Below are 15,468 nucleotides of genomic sequence, written 5' to 3' on the forward strand. Positions count from 1 at the left end.
ATTTTGCTTTCACAATATATCAGTGTGCATATGAATCGATGACAGGCCACTAAATAGCAATTTGTGCATATAGAATGAGTATGATCCCATGTATGAAATGCAGGGAATGTGAGACACAGAAAAAAATACAAAGTGAAATTAACCTTCATGGACAACTGAGAGTTCTTTTTTAATCATCTACTTGTATTTTTCATCTCTGTTTTTGTTTTTGAAATTAGTTGTATTTTTTAATATGCTCTATCAAAACTGCATGAATTTAATTGACGTATTTATGGGTAAGGAAATTCATGAAAATGTCAAGGTTTTTGTCCTTTTATACATTTCTTTAAAAAAAAAAAAATCACGTTGTTCTTTTACATCTTGTGCAAATATGTCTCTAATATATGAATTTAAATCTAAAGCCAAATTTAAATGCATGGCAGCTAATTGGTTAAAATTTAAAAGACCCTCTCAAGCCGTCCAGATTATCTATTGTGGCCAATATGGTTATGATAATGTCCTGCGAAAAAGAAGCATTTAAATTTACGGCAGATTATCACCACAGACAGTTCTCACTGTTGCTCAATTTCACTTATTTGTTTCTCAAGTTCGACCTTTTTTTTTTTTTTTTTTTTTTTTAATATAATTTACGGCTATTTAATTCTGACAAGTTGTGTCACAGGTTTATTCTGAAAATACTGGCCGGAAGTGCTGTAGTTAAGCCTCGTTAGCTTGACGCCAGTGACTCTTACGCTAAATCGCTGGTGGCGTCCTGACACCGCTGTGCGACGGGAAGAGTAGTACAAGAAGAAGGAAGGTGCATTTATCGGTCATTTCAAGTTGACGAAGAGTCCACCTCGTGGTCTTCACTTTCTGTAGAGTATAGCTTTACATGAGCTGGCTTTGCAGTGAATAACCTGGTAAAATGACGGCTTTCGCAATGGGCGTGTAGAAGTTGTAGCGTTACAGTATCCTGGACAGTGGCGGTAGTAGGTAGCCTAGCCTGACAACCAGGGGAGCTGCTCAATTAAGACGTGTTAAGAGTAAGTCCGGATCACAAAATACATAATTAATTTCAGTTTACACCCACAGCCTTACTTCTGCACCCGGAGATGGAGCCGTTTGGAGACATTTGCACATTTCTCGGCTGCTTTGCGGGCATTGCGCTGGGAGGGCTTGTGTTTACAGCCTACAAACTTGGCTTGCTGTATCAGTTGCTTCACAAGGTGGGTTTTTTTTTTTCTTGACTATATATCCTGAAATAGCAAAAATAACCTCTATTCTGTTCTGCTTTACTTGCGTTGTCAGTGCTGTGTTGCCTGTTTGCTCTTCATTTGTTTAAATGTATTTATTCAATTTATAACGGACAGTGTGCACTTTCATAAGCTATTCACAAGAATAAAAAGATGAGTGCACCAGATTTAGCAAGGAAGCTAATTTCCATCTGCAGTCCGTACCAAAAATATTAAAACAATCAGCACAGTAAAACAAACAGACCTGCACCTATCAGAAGTCAAGTCTTTGCTTTAAAATCGCTCCGAGGCAGTACACACACACACACACACACACACACACACACACACACACACACCAGCAAGCAGCGAGCAAACTTGTATTGTCACCTGTGCTCTGTACGCCAGGTGAAAGGTAAGCTGCTGCAGGGACTCCACTCATGTAACAAGAGAGGAGGTAAACTTTGAACAGCCATGCGGCTTTTTAGCACAAAGGCTATCATAACATCCTTGCTCTTAGTGGGATTGCACAAAGCTCAGAAGCACATCACCATTACAGTCCTGGACAATGTGTGGTTATTGGGAATTATGCAATGGCAATAGAGTGACAGGATAGGTGAGAGAGATGACCTTTAAAGTGGCCCTCCCAGCTCACACTGATTACACATGTGAGTGGTTTATCCTTGACATGAGTTCATGTAGCAAATTGATAGAGGTTTCAGTACATTTGCCCTTTTTGGCTTCTTTTGAGACTGATGGTCCGTAGGGCTGGGACGATACGTTCATCTCCTGATTTGATACTATTATGATACTTGGGTGCTGCTCTGATATGTATTGTGATTTGATATTATGATTTATTGCAATATTGCTCTTTGAATTATCCTCTAGTTTGTGGCTGTACAGTTTCATGAGGCTGCGAGTATCTTAAAGGGCACAAAAGATTTGACATCAAGTTTCAAAAAGTTGTCTCACTACAATGAAATGGCTATTTTGAGAGCTAACGTCATCACACATGAATAAAACTGGGCTCATTGAATCCACAGGAGTCTCAGTTTCTTGGTTATATAGAATTAATTTAACTCCAAGACTGTTTAGGCCCCAGTCTGCAGAAATACAGCATTATAGAATACGTGGGATTAGCATAAGGTGGGCACGTCTGCAAAGGGAAGACCCCTGGGTGACCACAGAGCCCATTTTCACTCAGATGTATTGACGTCAAAAGTCAAGGGACCCCGTTGAGAATGCCAGGTTTTTTCTTGCCAAAATTTACTTTGGAGCGATATTTAGCCACCTTGTCTAGCATGGCAGGCTGGATAACAACAGATTCCTGAGTTCAGCTAGTTTCATATGATGCCAGTATCTTTATTTTAAACTGATTCAGTAATTTTAAAAAAAAGAACAGTGATACTGAAGTGAATCAATTCTCTTCCCTCCCCTAGTAATGAGTGTTATTCAATAGCTAATAAATATAATTTAGATGTTGTTTTTACTTGTCTATCTAACGAATGGTTTTGTACACAGAATATTCCTCTGACCAAAACTAACGGCCTGTTTTCCTTTTTGTGTCCACATTGGTCTAAATCCTCTCACTGCTGTCTCTCTCCAGACAGAGACCAAGAGCCCCCGTAATGGCGGTGAGAGCGTGGCAGAGGTGCTCCGGGCTCACGGCATCAAATTTGTTTTCACTCTTGTCGGCGGACACATCTCACCCATCCTCGTGGCTTGTGAGAAGCTGGGCATCCGCATCGTGGACACCAGACACGAGGCCACTGCTGTTTTCGCTGCGGATGCCGTGGCGAGGCTTTCAGGTGCCATATCACACAAGAAATAAATAAATATACAACCATCAGCCACAGCCTCTGTAGGGCTGGGTCATGTGGCAGAATAAAACATCACATTATGTTTGACTGAATACCTGGATACAGTATTGTAGGAATGGCTGTAAGTGGTTTCATAGGATATTTATACACAATATATTTTGAAAAACAGTCATTGTTAATGTGGACATGATAACCAAGTAGGGAGAGGCTAATAACACAACACCAAGAGCAAGTTATGAAAATCATATCCTTTTACTGTAATGCAGCTTATAAAACCAGGAAATAACTCTTACGGTCAAATGACAATATTACAGGTTCATATTACTAGCTTCATATTTGTATACCTGTGTAATGTGGAAGGTGCATATTGTGCATATAGTGTGTACATTTTACAAAGTTTTTTAAATCATTTTTAAAATCATATATAACTCGTTTAATGTTTTTCCTCTTTTTTCCTCTATTTCTGGTGACCTGCTGTAGCATATGAATTTACCTGGTGGAGATTAGTAAAGTTTATCTTATCTTATCTTATCTTACAATATGCAAATACCAGGTGATTGCTCATATCAGCATTTCAATATAACATCAATATGTCACCCATTCGTAGCAATGGGCCAAGGTCTTCCTCAGTCCATTAGAAAACGTGGCTATTAAAGGCCCGAAGTCAGGTGCAACCTTTAAATCCATTCCCAAAATTCACTTTTTAGGCTCTTTTTTTAGTTTTTAATTTTATGTCTTTATTTACCCTTTATTCACATTTCTTGTTTTTAATGTATTAATCTGTTATAACTTCTGCAGTTATCCTTTTTTACTCTGATGCTTTTGTAGAGCACTTTGTAACATTGTTTTAAAGGTGCTATATAAATAAGCATATTTTAATTGTTATCAATCACTGTACTGCCAGAAAGAAAAAAAGGGTAAAGATAAAAAGTAATCAGACATGTCATGGCCTTTGTCACAGGACCTAATGTACACATTCTCGTGCAACATCCAGTCATTGTTACCTTTTTATGGCCCTGCACTGTGCTACGTACTATGGAGACAGAGATATTTGTTAATTAATAGATTTGTTATCTCAATTAATCACCACATTGGCATAACTGGTTATGGTTATTATCTCATGGTTATTATGGCACGATAGTCGGCAGTTCAGGTCCATCTCATTAAACCATACTGTGGTTTTCAGGAGCCGAGGTTTGCAAACTGTCTGTGTAGCATCAGCGTGACATTAAATTAGTGAGCAGCATAGTCATGGGTGTAACATTTCACCTTCTTCCACGTTTCGGTTTGTACCTCGGTTTTTAGGCCACAGTTGGATTGATGTAACAGTTTGGCTCGAAAAAAAATTCCTTAGTAATTCAAACAAATATCAAGAATCTCTCAAAGAGCTGAATGAGGCATTTGCTAATGTTGTGTTTGCTTGCTGAAAAATGTTAAATGCTCGACATCATAAATGCTTTCGGTGTCGGTTAAATAAGTTATAATGACAATAATAACTTGACGTTCAAGAACGGTTTGGTGAAGTGAGGACTGCAGAATCACAGTTTTCAGTTTCACTATGAAAATGTCTCACCTCTAAACGTAGGTCAGGATAATAAAAACTTTTTGCGATTGTCCATTGGGAGTGGTTTTGTTGGACGAGTCAATTTGTCAGTTTTGTTGATTGCTACTGTGATTGTCTGTCCATCAGGCACTGTCGGTGTGGCGGTCGTGACCGCCGGCCCGGGCCTTACCAACACAGTGACGGCAGTGAAGAACGCTCAGATGGCCGAGTCCCCGCTGCTGCTCATGGGAGGAGCTGCTGCCACTCTTCTCCAGGTCAGAGCCAGCAGCGGACTCAGATGAGAGTGATTTGAATATAAACTTTCACTATGTGCAAGCTGTCCATCATGCTGTGTGTTTGAATAGAACAGAATGGAGTGAGGCTGTCATGATAGCACAACTTTAATGTGGTGGACACCAATATCAGTTAAATTCCACAATTCTCAAAACCGAGTCAATACCATGGCAACACCAGAAATCCCACTCATCACACACTCCTTTTTTAAAAAACTCAGTGTAAACATTAACAAGTACACAGTATGCAAATAAATAGGCTTCATTAAAGTAAGAACACTGAGTTACAAGTGCAACAAAGCCTTCAAGAAGAAAACAAAGCACAGTACAGTCTGATTATGTGTTCTCATTTTGATTTACAGTCCTCTAAACATGACTGCAAATTGAAGTGTTTCCACTATTCAAACATACAAATTACATTACAACTAAGTTACAGAGTGAGCTATCAGGTATCAAGAGTTATTGGTATCATTTTCAAAATTTTGGTTATGATTCGGTAAATAAGTACCATTTCTTGTGATTTCCCAAGCATGGAATAACCGAACAAAACAGAATGCTTTCAGGAATGGGTACTGCTGCTGCTCCTGGAAATGCAAACGACCTGTTGAATGTCAAAATACTTAATACGTTTTTAACTATGTTACACTTCATCTAAACCCTTTCCAGCATGGTTGCCTAACCTCTCTGTAAATTGTGGCTGTGCTGCAGGGTAGAGGAGCACTGCAGGACATCGACCAGATGTCTCTCTTCAAGCCGCTGTGCAAGTTCTGTGCCTCCATCAGGACTGTCAGGGAGATCGTGCCTACGGTCAGGAAGGCGCTGGCCATCGCCCAGTCTGGGACCCCTGGCCCTGTTTTCATCGAGATCCCCATCGACACACTTTACCCCTTTCACCTGGTGGCCGAAGAGGTTCAGGTTAAAAATCCCCCTAAAGGCCTGATGGGAAAAATCGTCACCTGGTATGTTGTCATAATTTCTGTGCAGTTAATTTATTATATCTTATATATTATATATGTCCAATATGTGCAGATAAAAGTAAAATAAAATTATACTGTGTGACAAAAGACGGCCGAGTTACGACAGACAAATACAAAAATACCCCAGTATGAAACAAACAGTGTGAAGAGTGTCTGCACACACAACTACAAATGACAAATGCACATATGAACATTTATATGCTGAGATGTTGTTGCATTGTGACACATGAATGAATAACTGATGAAATTTGACATGTATGGAGGTAATGTAATGTGATGGTCTCCTTCTTGTAAGGTACCTCAAAAACCACGTCATGAACATTTTTGCTGGAGCGTGGGAGGCCAGAGATGTGTCTCCACTCCCTGTTGACATCCCATACGCCACAGATGATCAGGTGAGACTGCTCTCATTCTACATAGCTCACTCTGACTTTTATTCCTGTTCATATTGGATATATCAGTTAAATATTTTAAACTGTGTAAGAAAATTACCTGTATCTACTGATTGTTTATTGAATATTACAAACCCTAAATGAGTCAGATTATCACCCAGAAACCCAGGCTCTGCTTCAGTGGCTTCATTTGGGACAAACTATAAACAGTATATCTTCTCAAGGATGCCCCCATTACCATGGAAAGTAATTAAATAACTAAGGGGTAAACCTTTTTTAAAGTTGCCATGAATGACCTCACATGACTTCTACTTCCTGTGTATTTTAAATAGTGACATCATCCTGCACTAGTGGGTGAAAATTCAAATTTCAACCAGTAAAAACTTCACAAATCTTCTCTCATCCACCGATCCCTTCAAATAAAATTGTGTCCCTCCCCAAGTGATATCCGGTTGGTTTACACTTGTGAATGATCCTTCCCTGCACCGTGTCCCACCCAAACATCCCGTTTCAACGGGAAACGGGATGAAATTAAGAATGTCCATTTCATGGGGTCTTTAAGGTGGTGTTGATCATCTTTTCTTTAATACAAACTCAGGTCCAAAAGTGTATAGAGCTGCTGAGCCGAGCCAAGAAACCTGTTATTGTGCTGGGCAGCCAGGTGACACTTCCCCCTACGCCTGCCGATGACATCAAGTAAGGCGTACTTCAGGTCCACTTCATCCTAGGGCTGGGCAATTAATCGAAAAATAATCGAAACCGACATTTAGGGCCCTTAACCGACATAATCCTGCCCATGTCGGTTATTCCGGTTACCACACCACACCACAATACGTCACATCAGAAAATGCTCCTGTTGTCATCGTAAACATGGTCCGTTCCTCCTCACTCAGGCTGTAAACTGCAAACTTCCAGCAGTTTAAACAGCACGGATTAAAAAGAGAGCCGCCAAAAGAGCCTCACTGCATCGTTTAGCCCACAGGCAGCACACAGCTTGGCTGCTAAGAACAACAGAAGCTAACTGATGTCATGACGCCATACGTCCGTCGCTTCGTGATTCTGGGTAGTGAATAAGAATAAGAATAATATAGATATGATAATAACATATAGCCTAGATACTGATGATTAATTATTGTACTACTACTACTACTACTACTACTAATAATAATAATAATAATGATAATAATAATCATTAGGGAGCAAAATTCTGAGAAATTAATATAGCCTGCTTACTATATAGCAGGGCTCTCAAGTCTCATGCATTGGGCATGAGACACGCATTTCAACCCGTTCACACGCTCACATGCCAAACCTTGTATTTCTCACACAGAGAAATTACCAGGATAACGCCCACAAGTTGCGCTGCTATTTTTTTATAACAGTGGTAGGGCCCTATAATTTCCGCGATTTCTTTTTGTAGTTTGACATTGCCGTTTTGTTTGCAAAAGATTCAAGCTATAACAATCGGTAATAATTGTTCATTAATCGTAATCGAGGTAAAATTTTCAATTAATTGTGATTTTGATTTCTGCCATAATCGCCCAGCCCTACTTCATACTGCCTTCCTCTTCCTTTTGCAGATGATTGAATCATAAAATATTCTCTTTCTTTATCCTGCATTGCTCTGTTATATATGGATGTTCATGGGTACAAGAGTATTGACCTTTATTTATTGCCTGGCAACAGTCATTTTCATTCTTGCCGTCCATACAGTCTCATTTAGTAATTTAAACAAATTGCGTAAAAATGTGTCAGCAGTAGCTTCAGACATATTTACCTTACAATATTGTATCCTGTCAGTGTTGCATTATTGTTTTTAATCAGGAGGAGAGGAGCACAGGGAGCAAACTTGAGAAACAGTACATACTGTTGGCAAACTCAGATTCTCCAAGCGTTTTTACCTGTTTTACAGAAAGGCTTTGGAAACCCTGGGCATCCCTTGCTTCCTTGGTGGCATGGCCCGTGGCATTCTGGGTAAGAACAGTCCCATCCACATCCGACAGAACAGACGAGACGCACTGAAGGAGGCTGACTTGGTGCTGCTGGCAGGTCAGACATACAGCCTCACAATGTGCTCTTGACGTGCAGGGTTATAATTGCTGTGATTGTGTACTAATAAAATAATAGTAATGCTGATATTTAATGCTACTGATAATAAATAATACTAACTACAAAGACTTTTAAATCACTCGTTAAAATGACTTGTTAAAATGACAAAATGCTAAGATACAAATTCTAATCAGTGCAGTCAAAAGTGATTGAATTACAACTATTATTTTAAAGATTTCACTGACTGATGATGAGATGCTGCTACTGGCTGAAATGTGCTCAGACCAGCGCCGATCAAATTTTAGAAAGTAGACAGTGTTTATCCAGAAAGCCAAGAGGCATCCTCGTAAGTGCAGTTTGTGTCTCCAGGTACGGTGTGCGACTTCCGCCTGAGCTACGGCCGAGTTCTGAACAGGCGCAGCACGATCATCGCTGTCAACAGGGACAAGAAACAGCTGCTGAAAAACTCCGATTTGTTCTGGAAACCCACTGTAGCAATTCAAGGTATGTCCAGAACAGCTGATTTCATGATGTAAGGTAAAGAGATGTATAGTAACATGACTCTGCAATTTCCCAGTCTTTAGGGGCTTGTTGAACAGTTTTCTGTTCTATAGGAGAAAAACATGCTGCCTTTTCTCACTGACTCCTAATTCTTTACCAATCACCTCTTTAGCTTACATGATTAGTGCAGGACTGAAGAAATATTTCTTTATTGTCTAGGTTTTGTAACTTTTACTCTTTTACTCTTTACCATTGTTTGGTTGTCTAATATTGTTATTGTCAGTCTGATCCCTCCCCCCCTTTGCTTGTACTGTTGGCACTCGGGCCTTTTAAACCTGTGTTACTGCTACTTTCAAGTTCTTCTTGATAAAGTGGCAGCTAAAACCTAAAACGTAAACATTTGTCTATTTTAGGTGATGCTGGCTCATTCCTGTTACGGCTCTCCAAAGGCCTGAAGGGCCACAGATGCCCAGAGGAGTGGCCTCAGAAACTCAAGGCAGGAGATGTTACCAAAGAAAATGCAAACCGGTAAACAGGCTAACTGTTATGAAGTCCTCTTATCTTTCTGCCAAGTGCGTCTGCATGCAGTGTAGAACTATATATTACCAGTTTTTCTCTGAAACAATGACACCGGGACAAATTCCTCTGCTTTAACACAAGTACATCCTGAACTTAGCCAGGTCTTTGATCATCAGGTTTGTTGTCTAATTGCATATTCCTGTGTCTGAGCAGGGTCCAAATAAATAATGCAGCAGTGATTTTTAGGTGATCTTTGTGGACATGTTATCAAGTAACATCCATACAATGGCAACAACAAATAGGCTATAATTCATCAGGTGTTTATGCCACTGAGATCAAGTTTAGCCCAGTTCTAGCCACTGAATTTAACTATTCAGTCATGTGGTAAATGAACATAAGATTACATGAATGCAACGCAGCAATGGCTAATAATTGGACCACAGAACCTCTCCAAGCCTTCTTGTCATCTCTCAGTGAATTGGAGTTTGTTTTGTTTGTGCCTGCAGGTGTAAAGCTGATGAGAAGACAGAGCGGCATTTAAATCCTTTGAAAGTTTTACATTGTGTGGACGAGCTGATGTCAGATGACAGCATCATTGTTGCTGATGGGGGGGATTTTGTCGGCACTGCAGCTTACATCATGAGACCGAGAGGACCTTTACGCTGGTTGGATCCAGGTCAGAGTCCAATGGGACTGAGCTTACAAAGAACTGCTGTGGTCAGAGAGGACGGCTTATGACTCAAATGAAATTATTTTGAAAAAAATAATATTTGAAGCAAGTTGAATAATTAGTAATCAAGTGTATGGAAAAACTGCAGTTCTTATGAAAACCTAGTACTCTCCGTGATTTGAACATTTCGAAAGTATCCAATTCCGTATGGTGACGTATTTCCGAGAGAAATGGGATTGACAGACAGGACATTTGGGATTTGATTTGAGTGTTAATTTGACTGTGATTGTAAAAGTAGAAGACTGATTGACAGGTGGCTGTCATGATATTATTGGCTAAAATTGGTTGGTTTTTACCTATGTTAGTGTGTCATATTTTGTTGTATTTTGTTTTTTAGCTTGTATCGTTAAATAAATGCACAGTGATGACCAGGAGGGTGATATAACAGGGTTAAAAGGCATTTTAAATTTCATCTCGACTTTAAGATTATAGCAATATTAAATAAGGTCTATCAATACTATAGACTTGCAGTACATGACAGACTGTTTACAATTTGAGGTTGAGCATGCTTTCTTCTTTAATTTGCAGTCTTATTGGCATGAAATCATTGTTCATGTCCTTCCAGGTGCCTTTGGGACTCTGGGAGTCGGAGGAGGGTTTGCTCTAGGGGCAAAGCTGTGCCGTCCTGAATCTGAGGTAGAGTATTAATTCAGGCTTTTATGAAAGTCCTTTGTGTATTCATCACATAAGCAGTTCTTCCTGTTTCACTTTGTTTATTTTCAGGTGTGGATAATCTATGGTGATGGCTCCTTAGGATACAGTGTGGCAGAGTTTGACACATTCACCCGACACAAGGTAGAACTACTAACACACCATCTGAGTTTTATGCATTTAAATGACACTGAATAAACAAATGTGCAATAACTGAGAGGTGTACTACGAAGCAGGTTTAGTGGGTTAGCGAGGTATGTTGAGTCTAAAGCCAGGCTTTCCTGTATCACGAAGGTGGCTCTCTTTTAACCCGGCTAGATCACCATGGTAACTTATGCTTAGCTCATAACCTGGTCCCGACCAGGTTATGAGCTAAGTTTAACCCCGCCCGGCTATAAAAGCGGCGCTATCTCACCATTTAACTCTTTTTGGGGATGGCGTCACCGTTCATTGATGGATCCGGTGGAGCTGGGAGCCAGGATTGTCTGTGGCTCATGGAGACAAAGAGGATTGGCATTTCCTGACGATATTCTCCATGAGCGGTATAGATTTTCATCTGAGGGAATACGCTACACTTTGCTCACTTGTTGAGCCAAGTGTCAGGAATGCCACAGATAGAAGTTGTGCGCTCACAGTAGGGCAAACGGTGTGCGTGGCGCTAATAGTAGCCTATACCTGCACAATGCAGTTATAGTACTATTAGCGGTGCACAGACTTCACGTTTGTTATAAATATCCCTTTGTATCACAGACTTTGTTATAGTAGCCTACTTTTTTAAAGGAAACTCCTTATATTATAACGGTGACTGTCACGGCATCCGAAGGTGATGATTGGACGGGAGCAGCCCATGGTGATTCAAATGCACTCCAAACGCCACTTATTCCCATTTAGAAAAAAAAAAAAGATTTAACAAAAAAGGAGCAAACAAACATCAACAGAAATGGCTCCATAATTCTAGTTAAACTTCAAATGTAACGAACAGTTATCTGAAACTACTGACAAGTAGCTCTAAGCAGCGTAAATAGTGGTCAAAATTGTCATGTAACCATGGTAACCACCGCCTGCTCCGTCCGACACTGCTAGACTCACCCACACACACCTTCAGTCACCTGACTTAACCTCAGGCTTTACCTCCAATTCCTAGGCAACACTCCCATAAAGCTACTGAAGTTACATATTTCTAAACTAAAATTTATAATACTGAATGAATATATAGAATATAATGAGAGTCATTGTTGACATAGGCATTCACTCGGTCAGCAATTTTCTGCCAGCACTTCTCTCTTGCCTTACTTGCAGCCACAGTGTTGCTCTTAGCGTTAATTTTATTTTAAAAATTTTCATAGCTTTCCATGAGGACAAGCTGCTCCTCTTGCGTGAAATATGCAGCCCGTGAACGGTCCATTTTTCGCGGAAGTAGAATCATATGACGCCAAAACGCCCCCTTTTATGTGAATGCGCATAGAGCACAAAGCTGACAGCCGGACTTAACAAACCTTGATGATAACCACCGTCGTGATACCACTTAACTTTGACTGGAGCTTCAGGTTTTGTTGAGCCTGATAGTGAACACAAAGCCTGGGTATGTTGAGCCTCCTTCGTAGTACAGCCCTGTGCTGGAATAAGTAGTGCTTTTGTAAGCATCATGGGTGCTTTGTTGTCTCTGTTCCTTTAAAGTACAGCCAGACACTTGAGCTCTTCTCAAAACTTTAGTGAGCAGCATAAACCATAAGGCAGCAGTAGTCTTTTCCTCCTGTCTGACTCCCTGCCTTCTTCTTCTTCTGTCCACCTGTCTACCTATACTGCTATAACTAAACATACAACAAAAGCAAATACCATACTCACAACAACATAGGTGCTGAACATTAAATGAAGTTTACTACACCATCCAACTTGTAATTATGGTGTACAGAAATTAACTACCTGGCGAATTGAGCTTAACTAACTTTGTCTTTGTCAATATTAACTCTTACACTAGCAATAGTAAGGAGTAAATGGGTAAAAACTATATTTCTGAGTTAGTGCATAGAATCAGTATTTGGTTAATAGCGTAGTGCTGCATAAAAACATGCAGAGAAAGGCAATTTAGTTGAAACCACCTTTCTCCATATGCACTGCAGAAAGAGCAATATAATATTACACTGATATGACTAGGACAATATGGATCTTTTATTTTCAGTTGAATACTGGCCAGTCCACCCTGTCTAGCTGTCTGCCTGTCAGCAGGTTAGTTTAAAAAGTAGTGGATGGATTCGCAACACAGCGAAGAAGTGATTAACCTTTTGGATCAGTTGGCATTAAGGAGGCATGGCAGTGGGGGAGGTCAAGTAATATCAGAAAATTGGTCATGGGTCATGGGTCAAAGCAGCACTGACCAACTTTCCACATTCATTAGCAAGGAGGTGTGGCATTTCCACCAAGACAAAAAGTCTGGCAGACACACTCCAAATATCGACTGTTTTCTTTTTTTGGCATGACGATGGTAAAATTTTAAGACTATCAGCTCAAAAAACTGTGTATTGTATTGTATGTTCTTTGTAGCAGTTAAGTACAGTAAATCATACATTTTACTAATTTGTTTCTTCTGCTCTTCCCCGTGTTGTTTTTTCCTCCCAGACACCAGTTATCGCACTAGTGGGCAACGATGCATGTTGGAGTCAGATCTCCAGAGACCAGGTGTCCATATTGGGCAGCAATGTGGCTTGTGGCCTCGCATTTACAGGTACATGTTCTGTGTAGTGATGAATCAAATCACCATAATGTGATATCTATTCTCATATCTTAGTATTGATATATTGCCCTGCAGTAGCTTACAGTGTCAGTTATATTTCACTGTCTGTACAGAGTTTGTTTTAATGTGATTTATTGACATTCACTGAGACAAATAACAGTTATCTCCTTTCTCCTCCTTTTGCAGATTATCATATAGTTGCAGATGGTTTTGGTGGCAAGGGCTACCTAATAGGACGCGAGGACGAGGACAGGCTAAGTGACATAATCAGTCAGGCTCAGAAGGAGAGTCGAGAAGGCAAGGCCACACTCCTCAATGTGCTGATTGGGGTGACCGGCTTCAGAGAGGGCTCCATCTCTATATAGAGGAGGCCACAGCTGTGCCTCGGCTCTCTGAAACACAGCGTTCTTTCTCCTTCACTTGCAAGTCTTTTTTGGCTTGCCTCAAAACACTTTTTACAGGCAAGGTCAAAGAAGGGTTACAAGGAAAAGGCGGATTGGATACTATTTAAAGCCCAGCCCAGTCCTTATCAGACCTCTGTTAATCCTGTGTGCCCTTAAAGTGATGTTTCACTTTGGTGAGAGATTTTGACTTAATAGCACGCACATCCCCTGTATGAGTTCATGAACAGTCAGCTATCAATATGGTATCTGTCGCCATGTCACTTGCATTTATCTTTATACATTAGTCAATACTGGTAACATGTGTGAACTTGCAAACTACAGAGCCATGACTCTGATATCTCAGTAATTGATAATTATTTTGAAGATGGTGGTGACCATGAAGGCAGCTAATATCACAGGTTGACTGCTCATAAACCTATGTTCGGGTATGCAACATAAATAAAAATAAAGAGAAACAGTCTACTAACGTTAAATATAGCTTAAGATCTGCCAGCCTAGAAACACTAAAGCTTTTCACGTTATGCTGTAAAACAGCACAACTGCTGCATTTAAGAAGGGAAAGGAGGAAAAATGCAAACTGTGTGCTTTGCTGAGGGATATAAACTATTCGGGAACTTCATTTTGTTCTCTATTAGGACATTTCATGTAAATAAAAGAATTAATTCAATTATTCTGCTTGAGAGAGAGTATTGGTTTTACGAAGGAAATCTGACCAGTATGCCTTTTTTGCTGTTATGAAGTGGACATTTAGCATTTTTTGACAGATTGCTGTTTACATTGAATACCATTGTGGTAATATGTCAGCAACCATGGTTTATTCATAGATAACTGTTAAAAAGCAGCCAGTCCGGTTTATTGTCTTTTGGTCTTGTTGAAGGAATTTGTCATTAAAGACAGAATGCCTAACTCTCACCTTAAATACTGCAGAAACAAATATTTTTGTAAAAATCAATGTAAAGACTTTTTTCTTTTTATTTGCAGCTTGTTCAGAAAGACTTCCACTGTAGAGCAGGGTTAACTGTTGCTTTAATAACCTATCACAACTGATACTGTCCATCTGTTTGTGTATTTCATGAAAAAAAACATGTTAATTTCAATATGTCAAAGTATGCCTTTAACTTTTGATTGCACAATCAAATTCATTGAAATGTAGAATTCAAACAAGTATGTCTGCTGATTTAGTTGTTATGTATTCAAATGATATTTAATTGTAACTTGTATGCAGTGGTGTGGGGCTATGATCTAAAAAAAAAAATGCCTATTGCACTATAACTACCATAACATATGTACTCACTAGGTGAATGCAAATCACCTCACTTAAACAAATCAGACATTTGAGCTTTTGACCAAAAAATATGTTTGTTTAGATTCAATCACAAATAAATTGAAAGAAATTGAGTCTGTTTTGTGTGGAAATTTGTATTTTAATGGTCCCAGCGAACAGTTTGTCTATGTAATGTATGTTTGGTCTTACTGACGTCATGGATGACGGCTAAAAAATTGTTCATGCAAAAAAAATCTATCTAATAAATTCTGATTTATGATTTGTAATGTAACATCTCACTGACTGCACCCATATTAAGTTATAGCAGATAGTGCCATCAAAAAAGCACTATTTTCATGACACTGTCCATCACTCTGTGGTTT

At 39.6% G+C, this 15,468-nt stretch overlaps 1 protein-coding gene across 3 annotated transcripts; it reads left to right on the top strand.

Moving 5' to 3' along the window:
- Window positions 1–716: 716 nt before the first annotated feature.
- Window positions 717–15,219, top strand: ilvbl (ilvB (bacterial acetolactate synthase)-like). Of its 3 annotated transcripts, none has more exons than XM_030067628.1 (15): window positions 717–972; window positions 1,072–1,205; window positions 2,818–3,019; window positions 4,722–4,849; window positions 5,576–5,826; window positions 6,140–6,239; window positions 6,835–6,932; window positions 8,149–8,285; window positions 8,655–8,789; window positions 9,200–9,314; window positions 9,812–9,981; window positions 10,601–10,671; window positions 10,759–10,830; window positions 13,303–13,408; window positions 13,604–15,219. In XM_030067628.1, the coding sequence occupies exons 2-15, from the start codon at window positions 1,092–1,094 to the stop codon at window positions 13,780–13,782; spliced, it is 1,878 nt and encodes a 625-aa protein (XP_029923488.1). In that variant the 5' UTR covers window positions 717–972; window positions 1,072–1,091; the 3' UTR covers window positions 13,783–15,219. The 3 variants fall into 3 exon arrangements, with proteins under 3 accessions (XP_029923488.1, XP_029923487.1, XP_029923489.1); XM_030067627.1 differs by having other exon boundaries at window positions 717–899; XM_030067629.1 differs by having other exon boundaries at window positions 729–796.
- Window positions 15,220–15,468: the final 249 nt, after the last annotated feature.

This window comes from Myripristis murdjan, chromosome 13 (assembly GCF_902150065.1).
Source record: "Myripristis murdjan chromosome 13, fMyrMur1.1, whole genome shotgun sequence".
Taxonomy (NCBI): Eukaryota; Metazoa; Chordata; class Actinopteri; order Holocentriformes; family Holocentridae; genus Myripristis; species Myripristis murdjan.

Bases quoted from the DNA above. Each gene is read 5' to 3' on its own strand.
- ilvbl (XM_030067628.1), top strand. From the start codon at position 1,092: ATGGAGCCGTTTGGAGACATTTGCACATTTCTCGGCTGCTTTGCGGGC. The intron at 3,020-4,721 runs GTGCCATATCAC...TCTGTCCATCAG, and splicing joins TGCCGTGGCGAGGCTTTCAG to GCACTGTCGGTGTGGCGGTC. The intron at 10,672-10,758 runs GTAGAGTATTAA...GTTTATTTTCAG, and splicing joins TGTGCCGTCCTGAATCTGAG to GTGTGGATAATCTATGGTGA.